General features: G+C 36.1%; 2 protein-coding genes across 3 annotated transcripts; both read left to right on the top strand.

Annotated features, from left to right (window-relative positions):
* The first annotated feature begins 717 nt into the window (after positions 1–717).
* On the top strand, positions 718–4023 carry LOC140973651 (cold-regulated protein 27-like). 2 transcript variants are annotated; one of them, XM_073436627.1, is made up of 5 exons: positions 718–950; positions 1732–1875; positions 1996–2242; positions 3301–3410; positions 3493–4023. In XM_073436627.1, exons 1-4 carry the CDS (start codon positions 834–836, stop codon positions 3384–3386), a joined length of 594 nt encoding a protein of 197 aa, XP_073292728.1. In that variant the 5' UTR covers positions 718–833; the 3' UTR covers positions 3387–3410; positions 3493–4023. The 2 variants fall into 2 exon arrangements, with proteins under 2 accessions (XP_073292728.1, XP_073292727.1); XM_073436626.1 differs by having other exon boundaries at positions 1981–2242.
* Positions 4024–10626: 6603 nt separating this feature from the next.
* On the top strand, positions 10627–11568 carry LOC140972230 (ethylene-responsive transcription factor ERF109-like). The gene has a single exon (XM_073434681.1). The coding sequence runs from the start codon at positions 10695–10697 to the stop codon at positions 11418–11420; it is 726 nt and encodes a 241-aa protein (XP_073290782.1). The 5' UTR covers positions 10627–10694; the 3' UTR covers positions 11421–11568.
* Positions 11569–21726: the final 10158 nt, after the last annotated feature.

Here is a 21726-nt window from a genome sequence, read left to right as displayed (position 1 = left end):
TTGGGATGCGCAATCTACGAAATTTGTGAAGAATTGTTCGTGTCAACATGAGGGGGAGTTTACGTGACTGCACTCTTTTTCCCTTACTATGGTTTTTATCCCAATGGGTTTTTCCTAGTAAGGTTTTTAACGAGGCAGTATAAAAACACGTAATGTATACAATCATTATGATCATCATCACAAGGGGGAGTGTTGAAAAATTATTTAAAAATGTGTTAAATATTTGTGTTGAAAATGTGAATGTTGAATGTTGAAAATTAGGTAAAATTAGGTGTTGAATATTGAAAATTAGTGTGTGATGATGTAGGTAATGATGTATTTTATTTTTGGATTATTTGTAAAAATTTTCTATAAATAGATCTCTCATTTGTGAAGAAAATCACAATTGAGTTGAGAGAAAAATATTATAAAGTGTGTAGTGTGATAATTTTGAGAGTTTGAGATTTTTACTTTTTTACCGTAAATTTTTACTTTTTCACAACACTAGCAAGATATTTTGGCCTGCCCGCACTTTTTAATATAAATTATTGTACAACAATAAATTCAAAGCGCAGTAGCAAAATACTCATTAGCCAATAGGGTGGTCGCGTGAGTTAAACGCGCGCGGGCCGAAAAATATCTGGCTGGGGAGACTAATAAAGCCCTCCTGACGCGGCGAGCCGGCGACCAATCGCTGTTCATGACAAGTGTAAAGCGCTCCCATGTGGAGCCCACCTCAACGCAAAACCGCCTCGTTCGCTTTTTTTATACGAAAGGGTTTTCTCTATTTTTTTTAATCCGATAAATCTCAGATATTTTCTTCCTCTTTCTCGTTGACAATTTCGATCCCAAAAATGGAGCGAAATATCCGGTCGGAGGAGTTGGTGCTGTGGAACAACGCCGAGGTTTCGTCTTTGACCGTTCAGAATGGCGGAGATGTTTTGCGTCTCCTCGCCAACGTTGCTGCTCCGGTAATCCGAGTTTTTTTTATTCTGAAAATGTTTTAGGATTGATTTGTTGGGATTAGATTTTGTTAGATTAAATCTTTCGGTGTTTTTTTCAGCTGTTTTGATTGTGAGGTTGATGTAGTTAAGTTTGTTTCGAGATTTGAATGTGAAGTTCATGTAGTTAGGTTCAAGTTTCCAGCTGTTTTTTAGGCTTGATTCGTTGGTATTTAGGTGTTTTTGGTGCTTGCCTTCAAACCTGAAGGGGTGGATAGCTGTAGGATTAAGAGGAACAAGCCATTTGTTCAACTGTGGTTGTTAAATAATCGATCCTGTTGCATTAATTGTTTTATTTTTGTCTTAGTGTTGTGTGGTTGAAATGCATTATCATTGTGCTAAGTAGTTTGTTTATTGTTTTCTTCCGAGTTGGAAATGAAAGCCAAAGAGGGTAAAAGGGGGGATCGAAACTTTAGTGGCCACTTTTAGGCTTGTTTGTCTCTTGGAAATTCAATATATTCTATAATATGCGCGGGTACTTGCATTACCATGACAATGGGGAAGGGGATAATAAAAAATTGAAGGTTTAATGTCTGGTACTAACCATGTTTCTGAAAGTTAGTAGGTTTTATGATATGTGCTTTTGCTTGTTTTGTCAAATGTTTTCGTTGAACTCCTGTTTTAGATGTACCTTCCAATAGAATGTTCAGGGGGGAGATTCATCAATATGTATTTTCCTCTACAAATATTAACAGAAGGCCATCCTTGAGTATTTGAATAGCATTTTCACATTCCTTTTTTTTTAATCCAGGACGATTGCTCAGCATGGACGAATGAGAAGCACAACTTATATCTTAATAATTTGGAAGTGTCATTTGTCACGCAGCTTCAAAAGTCTAGGGATTTGGTAAACAAGAATATGACTCAAAAGAAGTCAATAAATTCTCCCGAGCAGGTTGAAGAACTTTCTTGTTAGAAATTATATTTGTAGTTTACTTTGCTAGCTGCATATTTCACTGAATGGGGAAACAGAAACATTATTTTTCTAAAGTTCTACCAGTTTACCGCTTCACAGCATGGCTGCTGGCGAAAAATTGATCATAGGGGAGAGGAGCTTCTCTCATGTACTACAGCTGATTCTCACAACTGTATGAAGAATTCATGGATATATTTTCACCATCCTTCCCTATCAGTTGACTTGCAGTCCGACACTGAAAAACATTCTGGCAGAAAAGGGATTATATCTCATGGATTGGCTACATGTTCACAACAAGTTTCTGCCATGAACCTGTACTATGCCAATTCTTTTGACTTGATGAAAGGTTACTTTAACTCGACCAAACTGTGTTTCCTTATTGCTTTTAATTTTTTGCTGGCCATCCTTAAATGCTTTTGATGTGTGCTTTTTTACTTTATGTTATTCATCGTTCTAATCATGTTGGGTACTCGAAGAATGGGGCTAGAATATATATTCAACTGTGCTAAAATATATGATTGAGACTTCCGATTTACTAATCTCGCCGAGTCATGCAACATTCATTTCTTCAATCACATGTGACTTTTTTGGCATAGCAGCTGAATCAATTGTTGCAAGTTTCTTTTGTTCCTTTCCCTTTTGAGTTTCACAAGTGACTGGTACATGTTTCAGATGGAAACCCGGATGAAATATATTTTCTTGAATGTGGCTGTATTTCTCACGTAATTCTGTCTTCATGTTACTAAATTTTGCATTTGCATGTTTCTTGGAAACAAGTACAAACTTTACTGTCTATGCAGTAAGGACGAGGAGTCAACAAACAGCATGATTGACACTTTCTTTCTTTTTTCTTATTATAACCGTTTTCAGAAATTTAAAGTTTACGAATGTCTTATTTCATTAACAATATGGTTTTAGACGAGTGCTAAGGTGTTAGGTGATCAAGGCGGTTGACTAAATGAAAGTTTTATTTTTCTACCATTGACTTCACCAATGGTGAAGAATTAATAATCAAGTTTATTTGGAAATAGTCCATTCTCAAAAGTGTATAGGAATTCCACACATCAGAGGCGGCTCATAGTTACTGTTGTATGTCAAGATCTATTTGTCCGTAGTAAGTCGACCAAGTTAAAATTCTGGGGGTAAAATGGGATTTAAAAATCGAAGTGCTAAAATTGCTTGTTTTGGAGTAGATTGCTCACGACACAATCTAATGTTTATTTTGCATGCATCTTGTTTGAGGATTCATTTTTATTTTTTTTATTTCTATGATATCTATTAGTCATCCTCCTTTTTTTAAAAAATAATTTGTGCAACAATTTCAAATAATAGTTCAAAAGGAACCAGATTGCATAATTTTGTTTATCATTGTCTGGTAAAATTAGAAATTCTCGTTTCCTGCAGAGGGCACGGATCAGAATTATGTGAATCATGAAGACAATGACCAACCAAATCTCAGGTCTGGGGTGGAAAAGATGAAATCAGCATAAGCCGATGGTTCAAGCCATGAATAAGTAATGTCTTGAATTATTCGGAACTTCTGTTTACGTTCAAGAACCTACTAGGTCTCTTCTTCACATGCATTTTTTCTTTCAGATTGTGTGCCCAGGAAATTATATTCGACAGAGAATTAAGCAGTTAACTCTTCGTTTCGTGGAGCCAAACCAGAACTTCTTGACTTTACTTTTGAACGATAACAATGGAAAAGATCGAAAGCTTTGAATTTTTGCTCTCGGACCATACATAGTGGAAAGAACAAAAGCAACTCCCATCCAGGTTACTTGGAATGACACCACCTAACTAAATTTCGCTTGCTATAATATTACGTCTATGCATATTTTTTGTTCAGGATAGTAACAGAATTTTCCGTCACATATGTTCGAATGTATGGTTTGTTATGATTTACTAATGAGATACAGATCCAGATGATATACATGTATCAATGTAAAGCCACCCGGTACAAGTTGGCGCTCCCTCTCTTGAATATTTGTTGTTGTGATGCTGCAGTTCAATATTGGATTTTCTACGCGGCTTTCTGGCCAAATGTATATATAGACTCTGTTGACAAACTATCGGCGTCTTCTGTATGTTGCTTTTTCGTTAAATTCAATACCAAGTTGCTAAATATTTTCATTTGCAATATGTGAATGAAGATGACTATTAAGATTTCAGTTATGTTGGGATTTTTACAAAATATTTCAAAGAAAGAAATGATCGATTTTGATTTCTAAATTAATGATATTAATTTGACGTTAATAACTAGTTATTATAATTGAATTTTGTAACCGTTTTCCATATATATTCTCAATTATTATTTTTAATGGTGATAATTAAATATTTGTTAGTTTTTTTTATATATACCATACATATTCTTGAAGAGATGGGGAATAATCACGTTTTCATCAAATACAAAAAAAATACAATTTTCTTTTGAGAATTTTATTATGCAATTTAGCAACATGGATGATTAAAATATTGTGGGAACAAATTTATTCATGAAATGATCATGAAACATGCAAATGTACGAGAAATTGGTGTATTAGAACATGAGAAACATATGTCGAAAAATAAGGTTATATCCCCATGTTATACAGTCATAAACAAATAAGAAGGATACATGATCGAACCATTAAGCAAGAGGTCTAAGTAGATATTTACATCGAGTGCAGGGGCGGAGGTAGCTGCTCTTGTACCCGGGCTTTAGCCCGGGTGGTCCAAATTTTTTTAAAAAATTTATATTTAAATTTTTGTATAATTTTGGATAAATTTGATATTAGTTCGGGTAGATCAATTTAAAATATTAAAAGATGTTAGAGTTTAAAATTCTAGCCCGGATAATGCCAGATTCCTGACTCCGCCACTGATCGAGGGGATATGACAATGCTTATATCAAGAGCTGAGAGTGATGAGATCCCAACCTATGAGAGTGACAAACCCACTAAAGTATGTTCGTATGGGTAATAACAAGTCGTTTGTCAACTATTTGGGACACTGTTCATTATTTTATTTAACGTTCATCCTTATGGTGTAGAGCAATGCATAACTATAATGATTGAGATTGAGCCTTTAATTTGCTCTTAATGAGTCCATAGCTCGATCTCGGGTGATGTGTTTAACTATAATACATACTTGATGGATACGTCACTTATGTGAGCATAGATGTGTGGTCAACTCTCATAAGAACTTAAGCAGGTTCTCTAGAGTGCTCATGCACCAGAAATGAAATGCGCCAAATCGCTGGATTAATTCCGTATAGAGAAATGAAGTGTGGGGGATAAGTCACTTTATTCACGTCAGGAAGTTAGGTTAATAGATATCTAATTTCACCGAACTTCCGTGAATTAACACTTATTCTCCCTACATGGTTCATAGACCCAAAGATACCATCACTTGTGCATTTCTTTTCTTGATTTGTCACATTAATTTTTATCATCTTTATCAAAATTTTCTTGGAAATATGTGGGGAATTATTGGAATTTTTACAAAATATTTTATATCTCAAAGAAATAAATTATTGATTTTAATTTCTAAATTAATGATATTAATTTTTCACATTAATACCTAATTATTACCATTGAATTTTATATATGTATTCCATGAATATTCTCAATTATTATTATTAATGATGATCATTATATCTTTGTTAGTTTTTGTATATATACATGAGAAAACAAAGAATCACATTTTCATCAAACTCAAAGAAAGACAATTTTTTTCTTGAGAGTTTTGTTACACAATCTAGTAATTGTGTATTCTAGCCACTTATGTGCTCTAAATTGAGCTCAATATATTTATTTACTTTTTCTATCATTGTGAAATAAAACGAGAGTTGTTCATGGAAGTCTTGCTTCAAACCGTGCAACTAGCGAGCAAGACGAGATCGTTGTGTTCTGGGAAGTATTTGTCATAATCTTGTTGCATCGTTGCATCGGAGTATTACATACATGAGACAAAAATATTCTTTAGTCCAGTACTTCAACATGTCTCAATCTAAATATTTTTCTCCTAAAATTAGTTTTTATCCCAACTTATCCACCAAAATTTCTAACCGTTGAAACTTAAAAAATGAGTAGTTGTATGTGTCAGAGATTTTTCTCTAAATCATGTTTCTACGTATATATGAACATGATATATAATAAGCAGAAGCTTAATCGAGTGTTACCTCTGGCCATTGAAAATTTTTTGATTTCTCTGTTTTTCTTCTCAGTTGATGCTTTCTAAGCACTCCACCCTCTCGATAGATAGTGTATATTTCTTATGAGTTGTGTGCTTAGGGACCTCAATCACCGCTATTTATAGGTGTTTCTTATACCATCGATGAGTGTATCAGGAGCCGAGAGTCAAAAGAAGAAGCGTGTACGCATATCAATTTTCTAAAGTTGAGACGGCGTACACAAGTTTTGTCAAAAGATGTAGGCAATGGCCGTCGCCAATTCCTACACGTCTGTTCTTCTTCTGATATGTGTAATTTTTTTTACATTCTCCCATTTGACACATATATCTCATTTATCATAGGAGAAAACAAAACACATGAATCATGGCGATAAGTCATCTTAAAACGAATATTATCTTCCATGTATTACAATGCATTATGTATCTCAATATGTATAACTTAATGAATAAACATTATGTTTATTCGAGGTCCAACTTTATTGATATTTCTCGAATCAATGAATGTGTGCACAACAAATATGAGAAAATATCACATATAGTTTCATTAATTTGTTCTTACAACAAAATTACATAAATGAACCAAGTCTCATTCTTTCTGTATGATTCTTAAATTTCAATGGTGGCATGCCTTTAGTCAAAGAATCTGCAATCATCAATTCAATGCTAATGTGTTCGATAAGTAACTTCTTATCTTTAACACGTTCTCGTATGGCTAAATACTTAATGTCGATATGCTTGCTTCGACTACCACTTTTGTTATTTTAGCCATAAAAACAGCAGCTAAATTGTCACAATATATTCTTAATGGCCTAGATATAGAATCCATAATTCTAAGCCCTTAAATGAAACTCTTCAACCATACACCAGGTGAGGTTGCCTCAAAATAAGCTACGAACTCAGCTTCCATAGTGGAAGTAGCAGTCAATTTCTGCTTTGCACTTCTCCAAGATACATCTCCACTAGCTAGCCTAAAAATATATCATGAAGTGGATTTTCGTGAATCAATGTATCCAGCGTACTCTGAATCAAAGTAGCCAATTACTTCCAAATTCTCAGTTCGTCTGAACATGAGCATATATTCTTTGGTCTCTTGTAGGTACCTCATTACTTTCTTTGCAGCTTTTCAATGATCTAAACCTGGATTACTCTGATATCTTCCTAACATCCCAAAAACAAATACAATGTCAGGTCTAGTGCAAACCTGAGCATACATCAAGCTTTCGACAGCAGAAACATAATAAATGTTTTTTATTTGTTCCCGCTCTAGATCATTCTTTGGGCATTGGCTCAAATTGAATTTATCGTCGTTCACAACGGGAGCTATACTTGGTGAACAATCTTTCATTCGATATCTCTCTAAAACTTTGTTGATATAGCTTTCTTGAGACATACCTAGAATACCTCTAATTCTGTCTCTATGTATTTTAATGCCAATGACATAAGATGCATCACCCATATCCTTCATATCAAAGTTTTTAGAAAGAAATTGTTTCACCTCATATAACAAACCCTTGTCGTTGGTTGCAAGTAATATATCATCCGCATATAGAATAAGGAAACAAATAATGATCCCACTTGAAAGAAAATAATTGAAAAGCTTCAAATAATGCAATTGTGCATGTAGACATTTAATTATTGATCCACGTGAAATTGATTGTGATCCCACTTGAAAGAAAATAATTGAAAGTTGCGTGCTTAAAGTTTCTCAATTTTTTTTTATTTTTAATTAAAAAAATAATAATAATTAATGATGTGGGAATCACACATTTATTTGACAAATGAATGCATTCGGTTTTTATTATTATTATTTTTAAAAAATAATTTGTACACATTAAAATAATTTCAATTTCGACGTAATTTCTAATGCATGTTTAGAAATTATTTTTGCATGTTAGATATAATGTCAAATATTATGGATAAGTGTTTGATGTGTACATGTAAATTTAATATTATGTTTGCATTTATTCTTGAAATTTAAAATGCAAATAATATTGAAAAATAATTGATACATCAATATTCACATTGTATTCATATTAAATTATATTAAGTTGTTTATAATTTGAAATTAACATATCAAGTAAGATGTGAATATAATATTATAAAATATTTCAGATGTTCACAGATGAACAAATAATCATCACTTTTTCACTACTCTGATAAAAGAGAAAACTGATGAGGAGTCCACATTCAAGTGTCTTGAGTCGAGCCGCTATGTCCCGCATTTTCATGATGTGCTCTCGCACACCTCTCATACTAGTGAGCCTTAATAAAGAGAATTCCATAATTAGGGTGCTTGCAAGTGCCTATCTGAAGACTGAAATTGTTCATCAATAGCCTTCAGTAATTCTCTGACATTATTATGCTGATCGACAGAACCACGCATACCAGCAGAGATTTTGGTCTTTATGAACATTACACAGAGTCGATTAGATCGCTCCCATTTTTCATGAAGATCAATATCATCCGGAATACAGTTTTCAGTAATAGCAGATGGTTCGTCTTTTCGTATAGCATAATCAATATCCATCCACCCCAATTGAAGAAGAATTCTTTCTTTCGATATTTTATAATTATCGCCATTCAGTTCGAGAATGTCACATTTCATATTAGAAAAACTAGCAGGTTGCACCTTGGAGTTCTTCTTTGAAGTCTTGAAGATTATAATTGATTCTTGAATTTTTATATGAAATGAGAAATTTTTTTTTGTTTCGGGAGGAAAAGTTGCAGAAAACTTTCTGAAATCATAAAGAAGAAGCTTCAAAGTGCAACCGAGAACATGTAAGTTTCTTATACAAAAACTTCAAAAGAAATTTTATGATATCGCTTATTTTCAGAAAACAAAATTTCAAAGTAGAAGTATCACGGTTCTGATACCAAATGTTAGAGATTTTTCTCTAAATCATGTTTCTACGTATATATGAACATGATATATAATAAGAATAAGCTTAATCGAGTGTTACCTTCGGCCATTGAAATTTTTTTGATTTCTCTGTTTTTCTTCTCGGTTGATGCCTTCTAAGCATTCCATCCTCTCGATAGATGGTGTATATTTCTTATGAAGTGCGTTTCTCATACCATCGATGAGTATATCAGGAGCCGAGAGTCAAAAGAAGAAGCGTGTACGTATCTCAATTTTCTAAAGTTCAGACGGCGTAGGCAAGTTTTGTCAAAAGATATAGGCAATGGTCGTCGCCAATTCCTACATGTCTATTCTTCTTCTGATATATGTCATTTTTTCTTACAATATGTTTCTCGACTTGATTATAATTTTTTCCTATATTATTTTATTGTCCAAAATCCCATCTACGAGATATTTTCATCCATTATCCGTATTAGTTTTCAATTATTTATTTATCAATGGAAGTTGTGTGGAAATAATTAATATTATATATAAAATTTAGAAAAGTGTGGATGGATGACAATTGTCAATAAATTAATAATCAAGGATAAGGATAGGAAACGTTACGGGAACATCTTATATTCGAAAAAAGAAGGCAAAACGATCACTTCCAAATTGTTCGCCAATTAAAAAAAATACAATATTACAATAATTTATAATAAGGGTAAACGATTTTTTGCTACATTAATTTATTTAATTTTGGGTTCTGATCTATCAAGTTAACAAAATTTGGTACATTAAATTTTTTTATTTTTGACTATTTTGATCCAACAGCTTACATGACATCAGATATATCGGTAATTTTCGATGACATAACATTTCCCGGTGTCATATGAGCAATTTGAACAAAATAAATAAAAATTAAAAGTTAATGTACAAAAAGCAAATTTTAAAAAATTAGTTGACCAAACCTTAAAATTGAACAAGTTAGTAAAAAAAAATTCTATTATAATAATAATCTTATTCAAAAAGTTGTTATGACCAATAATAAACAATCTCATAAAATCATCCCCAAAAATTCTCCATTTTAACACAAGTTATCAATAATTTATATATAAATTTATTTAACTTCAAAAAATATTATATATTTATAATTAAACAAAAAAATAGACATACAATAATACAAACACGCAAGGTTTAGGGACTCGAGCTATATTCGAACTCAAGCTCAATCAAATCAAATTCAAATCGAGTTTGGATCAAACCGTTCACGAGTGTTTCGAATCATATGCACTCTAGGTTTGCACACGAGTTTACTACAGTACCAGTATATATAAGACCTGCTCACGTATAATATTATTGGGACGAATTTAACCATTTTGTGTTTACCCGGCCCATTTATTCACAATCCCGGCCCATTTATACCTCGCAATGAGCACCGGCTTTTGTGCTTTTGTAAGAGAATACGTCATAGTATACGTTGACCGGTCAAAATTACCATGTAATGTGAACACGAAGCTCGATTGCCAGCTGTTTCAAAAAAAAAAAGCTCGATTGCCAGCTCATCAGATATTTCCAAGTGACCTTTGACCCGACCCGACCCCGACCCGACCCGATTGCCCAAATAATAATAATCCCCACGTGCCATCGCCAACAGATATTCCATCCCGTGTTAAACTTGTGTGCATGAGTCGTATATATATCGCTTCCCAATTACTTCCTTTTGAACCTTCTAATTTCAAGAAAGTCAATCGAACAGGAGAAATTTGTTGAAATCAGCAGTCAAATGAGCTACCACCGCCAAGTTCCGGAGTCGCTTCCACCTCCTCCGCCGCGGCTGACCGGTGAAGAGGAAGCTGCAGTCATGGTGGCAGCCTTGAAGAATGTGATTACCGGGGCTGATAGTTCCGCCGCTAGACCGGTTCAAGATTTCGAGATTCCTCCGTTTTTTGGTCGAGATTCTGGATTTGTTGCTGTTTCAGAAGATATGGAGACTTGCAGGTTCTGCATGATAAAGGGTTGCTTGGGATGCCATTTCTTCGACGGAGAGAAGAAGGCTGGTTTCAAAAGTGCTGCGGGGAGGAAGAAGGTGGGCGCGAAGAAGAACTACAGGGGTGTCAGGCAGCGGCCTTGGGGGAAGTGGGCGGCGGAGATAAGGGACCCCCGTAAGGCGGCGCGGGTGTGGCTGGGGACGTTCCAGACGGCTGAGGAGGCGGCGCGGGCTTATGATAAGGCGGCGATCGAGTTCCGGGGACCCAGAGCAAAACTGAATTTCCCTTTCGCGGATTACACTTCTGGTTCGGCTTCGACTTCGACTTCCACCCCCGCGCCACCGGCGGCGCTGCAAGGAAATATATACTGCCAAGTGATTGACAATAGGCCTGATCATAAGGATTTGTGGGAGTTGGGGACGATCGGGGAAGCGGAGATTCAACAATGGATAACGATGATGGATTCTGCTAATGGCGATTCCTCGGATTCTGCTAATGGCGGGAATATTCAAAGCGTGTGATTATATATAAATTGCTAATTATCTATTTTTTTTTTTTAGAAATTTGAGATGTCAAAAATGTCATAGATGAAATTATTTTACACTAAATAGATTTTTGGTAGGGTAATTTTAATTAATGTTTGATTTTAGTTAATGAATTTGTTTTCTATATTTAGTCTGATTTTATTGAAATATTAATTTTGCCTATGATATGATATATGATATACCAAGTTCAAGCGAAAATCAGATAAAATATGAAAAAAAAAATTATATTAATATAAATTTGGTCAATTAGATAATCAAAATTCTATATAGCATAATTTATACGACCAATTAATTATACTCTAGATAATCAAAATAATATATGGATAGTGTATTTAATTCGAAACTCCAAAATAATATATAAAAATTTAACCGACCAATTCAAAATATAAAGACAATTAACAAGTTAAATAAAAATAAAATGGAAATTAATTACATATGGGAGACACGTGTAAAGTTGCACGTGCTCAAATCCAATTCTTAATTAAATGGGTGCACATTTAGCATGTGCCCTTATTCTATGATTTTCTTTTATTCCTTATTATATAATAATTTGCGGGCTTTACTTGTAAAGGGATGCAATTTACGCTAGGGACGACAATTTCTTCCGAACTCATGGAGGATTCGATACTCGACCCGAATAGAAGAAGATATGGAGATATTTTTAGATCCGATTAAATAATTGGGTAATCGAGTATGGGGATTTTCGGGTTCGGGTATGGAGACGGGTTTAATATAATCCNTATGTATATATATAGTAATTATATTTATTTATATTAAAGATTCATTAGTCAATCCACCGATTTTCGAAGTTTTCAATACATACAATCATAAATTTGAAAATTAAAGAAAACGACGCTTTGTATATTAAAAGAGAAGAAAATATATAAAACTCATTATATATATATATATTATATATATATATATACACACACACACACATATATTATATATATATAGCGTGGATAATTTTTCTTATTGTTCATTTAAATAACTTTTTAAATATTCATAACTTCATTGAAACAATTTAAATTTGAAAAAATTCAATTGTATATGATAATTGGGTATTTGGGTAGGGTATGAATATCCGATAATCCGATGGGTATGGGGATGAGGATGAAATTCAATACCCAATGGGTATGGGGATGGCTATGAGGAAGAATTTAATAAATGGGTATGGGGATGGATGTATGAAATCCGACCCATACCCTACCCATTGCCATCCCTAATTGACCCCACATATAATTCCTCATTCTTATTATTTTATTTTATGGGTAGGTATCTTGTGAGACGGTCTCACGAATTTTTATCTGTGAGACGGATCGAACCTATCGATATTCACAATAAAAAGGATTACCTAAATAAGAGATTCGTCTCGTAAAATACGGCCCGTGAGACCGTCTCACATAAGTTTTTACCTTATTTTATTTAGATATTAATATAACTAACAAATATATATAAAAAAATCAAACTAATGAGAATCCAATATATTTTAATTAAATGGGCTGTATTTTTATTTCATCTCAATTATTTGGTAAATAAGACCAGGGTGTTCATTTAAACCAAATTGAAATGAAAATTCGGTTAATCGGTTCACCCGAAATGAAGGCCGAGAACCAAAATGTGTCGGTGTTCGATTAAACACATTTTTCGGTTTGGATTTCGGTTTAAATTTCTTATTTTTAAATTTTTACTTATTCATATTTACTATTAATAAAAAAAATAAAAAAATATTAAAAACTAATATGATTTAAAAAAGTGTAAAAAATAAAATAAAATGGTTTTCGGTACGGGTACTGGAGCGAAAAAAACTGAACTGAACCAAAAACTCGAAAAATAAAAAACCGAACCGAATGAATGGTTCAGTTTCATTCTATTCAGATTGCTAATCGAACAGTGAACACCACTAAATGAGTGTCACGCCCCGAAATCGAGACGTGTCATCGGCGTTGTTTAACAATTTAAAACCGTATAACAACAAGCCACGTAGTACATCAAATAGCCAAAAGCCAGTCTATTACATAAATCAATAATCGTCTTTACAATGCGATTAAAACGAAATGCGGAAGCGTATAACACGATAATATAACTAAGAGACAATGATAAGACTGGTCTTGAATTGGATTGACTTCATCACCATCCCCAAAAGTATTCTTGTTCTTTATCTTCGATTTGTTTCTCGTTCTTATCTGGAGGTGGGAATGTAAGGGGTGAGTACTTGGGAAATACTCAGTAAATGGGGGCCGATCGGGCATAACGAATATCAAGGTTATAATTATACGAATACATTATTATAATCTCAATCTTAAGCATGTTGAATCGAATATGAACAAGATACAAACATAGCACTGAAAATCATCTCCTTTTTCATGGTTTACTGATCAGTCCCCTATATGTTACTCCTCTAAGGGGCGAGGCCAAAAGAACGGTTATTATAACCCACCGCATCAGGGCCTTAAACAAAACATATCAAATATCGGAATTTCCTTGCCATTTCTAATTCGAATCATTACAGTGCATTTCAAAGATTTCAAACATGCTTTCAAATATTATAACGAATATCAATCAACAAATTGTTCAAAGATTTTCATAACAAATAGGAACGAATATATCATGCCGATCGAATTTCAAGAAACATACTTAATTTATTTTTTGAGCAAATGTGGACATACTTACGAAGAACAAGTATGTCGATATATATATCAAGTAGTACACTCATGAAATGCAAGTGTACGTAAAAGTATAACAAAAACCCACTTACAAAGAAATATATATAGCAAAAGCCCACTTACTTGATGATAATCTTCAAAGATTTGAGGGAAAGACAACTAAAATTCGAACACGAAAGCTGCTGGACTGCGTCGAACCGGACAAGAATTATGCTACTGCGATGCTTCGAAAATGGACAAGAATGAGTTGCTGAAATTTTCAGAATGTTGTGAATGTTTTGTGCCTTCTTTTTGGTCATCATGCATGGTATTTATAGGCTCATGGAAGGGAGGTGAAAAAGCTCTCATTCAAGGCCATTACATCCATGTTTATGGCCTTCTTGATGGCCTTAAACACCATTAACATGTTGTTATGTCTCTTCAAATTCCTCCTTGAATTCATGGCTTGAAAATGTGGTTTAAAGGCTTGGCTTTGTGGCTCTTCAAATGTGGCTCTTCAAATTCTTAATGTGGCTCTTCAAATTCTTTGGTCTTCACATCCTTCCCACCTTATGAGGAGTTTCGTCCTCGAAACTTGGCTATACTCGATCTTCAAAGAGATTCGGATATTGTTCTCGCATCATTCCTTCCAACTCCCAAGTAGCTTCTTTTTCGGTGTGATTGGACCATTGTACTTTGACATATGGAATAGTTCGTCGTCTCAATACTTGTTCTTTGTTACCCACAATTCGGATTGGAATTTCTTCGTACTTCAGCTCCTCATTTAGCTTGCCCTCAACCAGAAGTGGTCCAGCCTCCAGAATATGACTTGGATCGGAAATATATTTCCTTAGCTGCGAAACGTGGAAAACATTGTGGATTCTTGACATATCAGGTGGAAGTGCTATTTTATAAGCAAGTGTTCCCACTTTCTCTAAGATTTCAAAAGGTCCGACGTATCTAGGATTCAATTTCCCAGTTTTATTGAACCGCATCACACCCTTCATGGGTGACACTTTCACATATGCTTTTTCACCCACTTCAAATTCCACGGGTCTTCTTTTCAGGTCAGCCCAGCTTTTCTGTCGATCCTGTGCAGTTTTCAGTCTCTCTTTGATCATAGCAACTTTATCCACTGTTTCTTGGATCAGTTCGGGTCCAACCATGGCTTTTTCCCCTACTTCATCCCAATATAGTGGCGATCGACACTTTCGTCCATACAGAGCTTCGTACGGTGCCATTCCAATACTGCTGTGATAACTATTATTGTATGCGAACTCGATTAAGGACAGATGTTCGCTCCAATTACCATTGAAGTCTAGAGCACACGCTCTCAGCATGTCCTCCAAAGTTTGTATTGTCCTCTCAGTTTGGCCGTCCGTTTGAGGGTGATATGCCGTACTAAGAGTAACTTTTGTCCCCATAGCTTTTTGAAAGCTCTTCCAAAAACGGGATGCAAACCTCGGATCTCTGTCTGATAGTATGCTAACTGGAACTCCGTGTAACCGTACGATATTATTCATGTACAAGGTGGCCAGTTTATCCAGATTATAGTTCATGCAGACAGGTAAGAAATGCGCAGATTTTGTGAGTCTATCTACGATTACCCATATACCATCATAGCTTTGTCTAGACCTTGGTAAACCGACTACAAAGTCCATGGAAATATGTTCCCATTTCCATTCCGGGATTTCCAAAGGTTGAAGAAGTCCACCAGGTCTCTGGTGTTCTGCCTTGACTTGTTGGCACACGTGACACTTGGAGACAAACATTGCAACGTCCTTTTTCATTCCACTCCACCAGAAGTTTTTCTTCAAATCTTTATACATTTTGGTACTGCCGGGGTGGACTGAAAATTTTGACTTGTGTGCTTCAGACATTACTTCCTGTCGAAGATTTTCAATGTCAGGTACACACAATCGTCCTTTCATCCACACAACTCCTTTGTCATCTGTCTGAATATCTGGTGATTTTCCTTCTTCAGCTTGTTGTTTCAGTTTCATCAAAGTGGGGTCTCGATCTTGACTTATTTTGATTGTTTCCCGGAGGCACGGTTGTGCTGAAAGTGACGCTAGTATTACCTTGCCCATATTCTTCCGACTCAAAGCGTCAGCTACCTTGTTTGCCTTGCCCGGATGATAGCTTATTGTCAAATCGTAATCCTTCAGGAGTTCAATCCATCGTCTCTGCCGCATATTTAGTTCTTTTTGAGTGAACAAATACTTGAGACTTTGGTGATCAGTGAAAATCTCACACTTGGCTCCATAGAGATAATGTCTCCATATTTTTAGTGCGAACACCACTGCAGCTAGTTCGAGGTCATGCGTCGGATAGTTGTGCTCATATGGTTTCAGTTGCCTTGAAGCGTAGGCGATCACCCTTCCATCTTGCATGAGCACACATCCTAAACCTCCTTTAGAAGCATCACTGTAGATGGTGAAGTTTTTTCCTTCAGATGGCAATACCAATACCGGAGTAGAGGCAAGTTTCTTCTTCAAGGTCTCGAAACTTTGCTCACATTCTTCACTCCATTGAAACTTAGAGTTCTTTTGTGTGAGTTTAGTGAGGGGTATGGCTATTGAAGAGAATCCTTCAACAAATTTTCGATAATAGCCCGCTAATCCCAAGAAGCTTCGAATTTCTGCCACATTCTTTGGTCTCGACCAATCCATGATTGCTTCTACCTTCTTAGGGTCCACAGACACTCCTGCTGCTGATATTATGTGTCCCAAGAATGTGACGCTCTTTAGCCAGAATTCGCATTTCCTGAACTTGGCGTACAGTTCCTTTTCTCTAAGCGTCTGGAGGGTGAGACGAAGATGTTCTTTGTGGTCCTCCTCACTTGACGAATATACAAGAATATCGTCGATGAATACCACAACGAACTTGTCAAGAAACGGTTTGAACACCCTATTCATGAGATCCATGAATGCTGCCGGAGCGTTTGTCAACCCGAACGGCATTACGATGAACTCATAGTGCCCATACCTTGTTCTGAAGGCTGTCTTCGGAATATCGTCTGTTTTGACCTTTAGTTGGTGGTAGCCTGACCTTAAGTCGAGCTTGGAAAAGACTGTAGCTCCTTTGAGTTGGTCAAACAAGTCATCTATCCTTGGAAGCGGGTACTTATTCTTGATTGTGATCTTATTCAGTTCCCTGTAATCAATACACAATCTCATGCTTCCGTCTTTTTTCTTCACAAATAGGACAGGAGCTCCCCATGGTGATGCGCTTGGTCGGATTTGCTTCTTATCCAACAATTCTTGAAGTTGTTTTTTGAGTTCTTTCAACTCTGCTGGAGCCATTCGGTACGGTGCTTTTGAGATTGGTGTAGCATTGGGTACTAAATTAATCTCAAATTCCACTTCGCGGTCAGGGATTGTGCCAGGGAGTTCTTCAGGAAAGACATCCGGAAACTCTTGTACTACCGGAATCTTTTCTAGTGCAAGTGTGGTTCCTTCCTTTACCTCGCTTAACATAGCCAGGTAAACTTCTTCTCCACTTTTCATGGCTTTCCAAGTCTGGGAAGCAGATAGTAAGGATTCATGTTTCTTGACTTTGCCATAGTAAACGATTTCTTCTTGGTTCGGAGCCCTTAGTTTGACGTTCTTCAGGCGGCAGTCTACAATTGCGTGATTCTTTGATAGCCAATTCATTCCCAGAATGGCGTCGAACTCCACCATGTTTAGTTGAATCAATTCAGCTTGAAATATGTGCTCATTGATACCGATATTACAATCTTTGTGCACCCTATGAGTTTCAATTGTCTTACTTGTGGGAGTTGCTACTCTAAATGGTTCAACAAGTACCTCAGGTATAAGCCTTAATTTCTTAGTGAACCTCTTAGATATGAACGAATGAGTGGCACCACAATCAAACAATACATAAGCTGGCATTTCATTGATTAGAATGGTACCTGCCACGACATCGTTTGAGTCATCTGCCTCTTTATGAGTCATTGCAAACACACGAGCGTTGGGCTTATTTTCCTTCGGCTTGTTGGAGGTAGTATCACTATTTGACCATGTCCCTTTCTTCGGCTCGGGACAATCAGCAATTCGATGTCCCAATTTCCCACAATTGAAGCATGCACCAGTTTTTCTACGGCATTCCCCAGAATGGCGGTTATTGCAGATAGGACACATCTTGGCCTCTTGATATGTTGGACTGGACGAAGCGCCCTTGAAAGTCCCACTGGACTGATTTGGTCTTTTGAACGGTTGTTTCCCTTGAAAAGATTGTCCAGAATGAGGTCGCTTATTCTTGTTCTCATCCTCCCGGCGTTTGATGTCTGTCTCTGCTCTTATTGCTGCGCCCATTAGATCAGCAAAGCTCGTAGGTTGATAAACTGCTAAAGCTGACTGAATACGGCTGCTCAAACCACGCTTGAACCGATGCATTTTCAAAGTATCATCAGCCATGATAGTGGGTGCATAGGTTCCAAGGGAGTTGAACTTTGAAGTATACTCCATCACAGACATATCCATAGTTTGAGCGAAATTTTCAAATTCACTCAACTTCTGTAATCTCACTTCAGCCGGATAGTACTGTTTCAGGAATACCTCTCGGAATTGTTGCCATGTGATTGGTCCATTTGCTGTCACAGCTGGTGAGACTGTCTCCCACCATTTGGCTGCTTTTTCTTCTAAAAATGGTGTCACCACATCCACCTTGAACTCGTTGGGAATCTCGAGTAGGCGGAGTTGGGTCTCAATATTTTTGATCCAGTTTTGGGCAACTTCAGGGTCCGGGTCTCCTTTGAATGTTTGAGCTCGATTCTTTCGGAGAGACTCGTAGTGGTACTTGACCCCCTGTGCTGGAGGTCCTGGTGGTGGCGGATTGCCATTGGCGTTTGTGTTTCCCAACCCTTGGATGGTGGTGGCCACAATAGTTGCTATGGCCATTAAATCAGCTTGACTTAGGCCCAATCCTGGTGGTGGTGGCGGAGGTAGGTTCTCTTCATTGTCGGTGTTATTACGGTTGTTATTGCGATTTCCGTAGCGTGGGTTGCGGTTGTTTCGTACTGGTCTCCCGTCCATGTCCTACAAGTGTACAAGTTTCTAAGATATTCGTTTGCTAACATATATCAATGAGTCAAACATGAAATGAAATCGACCACTGATAAAACCAAATAAACTCTTTATTGATTCAAATGAAAAGGGAAAACAATACAAATCCAAGTTTTAGGAAGCACAAAAGAAGAGAAAATTCATGAGAAATCAAATGGATTATAAATCCTTATTACAACCAGTCGTGACACTAATTCCTCAATCATCTAAAATCTCGCCATCTCCTACTGCTTCGTCTTCCATTGGCTCTTCTATTGGTTCCATTTCAGGTTCCAAGTCGATAAGGGCATCCTGAAGTTGTTGAATCTGATTTTGTAAGTGTTCGTTATGCATAGTCAGATGCTGCACCGAATCTTGTAGTTCTTGAATGACCAATGCATCTTGCTGATGTCGTTGGACTGCTATAAAAGAGGTCTGTTCCAAGAGAGCCTGGAGATGAGCTTTCTGTTCCTCTAGCTCGTTCTTTTCTTCTTGTAGAGTATGTAAAGTTGCAATCAGTTTCCCGTTGTCTTTCTGTTCTCGGGCGAGAGATGCTCGAAGATCCTTAATGATGGTATCCTTGTCAGGGACGGGTATAACACTCATGCGAGCCGTGGTCCGAATGCGAGGCATAGAAGAATTTGAAGCCATTTCCTGAAATAAAACAAATGGAAAGGCTTACAAAATGATAAGGTCGTGAATAAACATCAAACGGTAACTTTAATAGTCATCTCATTCGAGATTTGATTCAGAAAGGGTTCAAAGATGGAAAATTCGAGAATTGACGTATGGTTTGAAGACTATACGTCGAGCTCAATACAGAATAATTAATGGAATCGAATTCTTGAGTTTCGGAAGTCACAATTTTCAAATATAAGATTGGGGTGGACATGAATGACTAAGTTTTTGCCAAAATCTAACTTCGTCAAACTTTGTCCTTCGAAATCTCCAGCCGGATTATGAACCTGGCGGCTCTGATACCACTTAATTGTCACGCCCCGAAATCGAGACGTGTCATCGGCGTTGTTTAACAATTTAAAACCGTATAACAACAAGCCACGTAGTACATCAAATAGCCAAAAGCCAGTCTATTACATAAATCAATAATCGTCTTTACAATGCGATTAAAACGAAATGCGGAAGCGTATAACACGATAATATAACTAAGAGACAATGATAAGACTGGTCTTGAATTGGATTGACTTCATCACCATCCCCAAAAGTATTCTTGTTCTTTATCTTCGATTTGTTTCTCGTTCTTATCTGGAGGTGGGAATGTAAGGGGTGAGTACTTGGGAAATACTCAGTAAATGGGGGCCGATCGGGCATAACGAATATCAAGGTTATAATTATACGAATACATTATTATAATCTCAATCTTAAGCATGTTGAATCGAATATGAACAAGATACAAACATAGCACTGAAAATCATCTCCTTTTTCATGGTTTACTGATCAGTCCCCTATATGTTACTCCTCTAAGGGGCGAGGCCAAAAGAACGGTTATTATAACCCACCGCATCAGGGCCTTAAACAAAACATATCAAATATCGGAATTTCCTTGCCATTTCTAATTCGAATCATTACAGTGCATTTCAAAGATTTCAAACATGCTTTCAAATATTATAACGAATATCAATCAACAAATTGTTCAAAGATTTTCATAACAAATAGGAACGAATATATCATGCCGATCGAATTTCAAGAAACATACTTAATTTATTTTTTGAGCAAATGTGGACATACTTACGAAGAACAAGTATGTCGATATATATATCAAGTAGTACACTCATGAAATGCAAGTGTACGTAAAAGTATAACAAAAACCCACTTACAAAGAAATATATATAGCAAAAGCCCACTTACTTGATGATAATCTTCAAAGATTTGAGGGAAAGACAACTAAAATTCGAACACGAAAGCTGCTGGACTGCGTCGAACCGGACAAGAATTATGCTACTGCGATGCTTCGAAAATGGACAAGAATGAGTTGCTGAAATTTTCAGAATGTTGTGAATGTTTTGTGCCTTCTTTTTGGTCATCATGCATGGTATTTATAGGCTCATGGAAGGGAGGTGAAAAAGCTCTCATTCAAGGCCATTACATCCATGTTTATGGCCTTCTTGATGGCCTTAAACACCATTAACATGTTGTTATGTCTCTTCAAATTCCTCCTTGAATTCATGGCTTGAAAATGTGGTTTAAAGGCTTGGCTTTGTGGCTCTTCAAATGTGGCTCTTCAAATTCTTAATGTGGCTCTTCAAATTCTTTGGTCTTCACAATGAGACTACGATTTACAGTATATGTCCTACAAATTGCCTGGTTGATGAGTTTGAGGTTTTAGTTTGAATTATGTGACATTTTGACTTAACAATGTTGACTAAGAGAGTAGTTCAAGTATAGATATGTTGGTTACTGTGCCATTTGAATCATGCACGGCTTAAAAAGATTTTATTTGTAACATGATTGATTATCTTATGTAACTTTCGATAATTAAGAAAATCAATCTATCAATTATGCATATACTTTTTGTTCATCGAGGATTTTCTAAAATTATAGGTTGTCTTGACTTTTTGAGTATATAGCTGG

Source organism: Primulina huaijiensis, chromosome 3 (assembly GCF_012295235.1).
Source record: "Primulina huaijiensis isolate GDHJ02 chromosome 3, ASM1229523v2, whole genome shotgun sequence".
Taxonomy (NCBI): Eukaryota; Viridiplantae; Streptophyta; class Magnoliopsida; order Lamiales; family Gesneriaceae; genus Primulina; species Primulina huaijiensis.
This window is presented reverse-complemented; position numbering and strand designations above follow the sequence as displayed.

Excerpts from the sequence above, each read along its gene's own strand:
- LOC140973651 (XM_073436626.1), top strand. The coding sequence starts at position 834 with ATGGAGCGAAATATCCGGTCGGAGGAGTTGGTGCTGTGGAACAACGCC. Across the intron at positions 951-1,731 it reads TCGCCAACGTTGCTGCTCCG|GACGATTGCTCAGCATGGAC; the intron begins GTAATCCGAGTT and ends TTTTTAATCCAG. Across the intron at positions 1,876-1,980 it reads CAATAAATTCTCCCGAGCAG|TTTACCGCTTCACAGCATGG; the intron begins GTTGAAGAACTT and ends AAGTTCTACCAG.
- LOC140972230 (XM_073434681.1), top strand. The coding sequence starts at position 10,695 with ATGAGCTACCACCGCCAAGTTCCGGAGTCGCTTCCACCTCCTCCGCCG.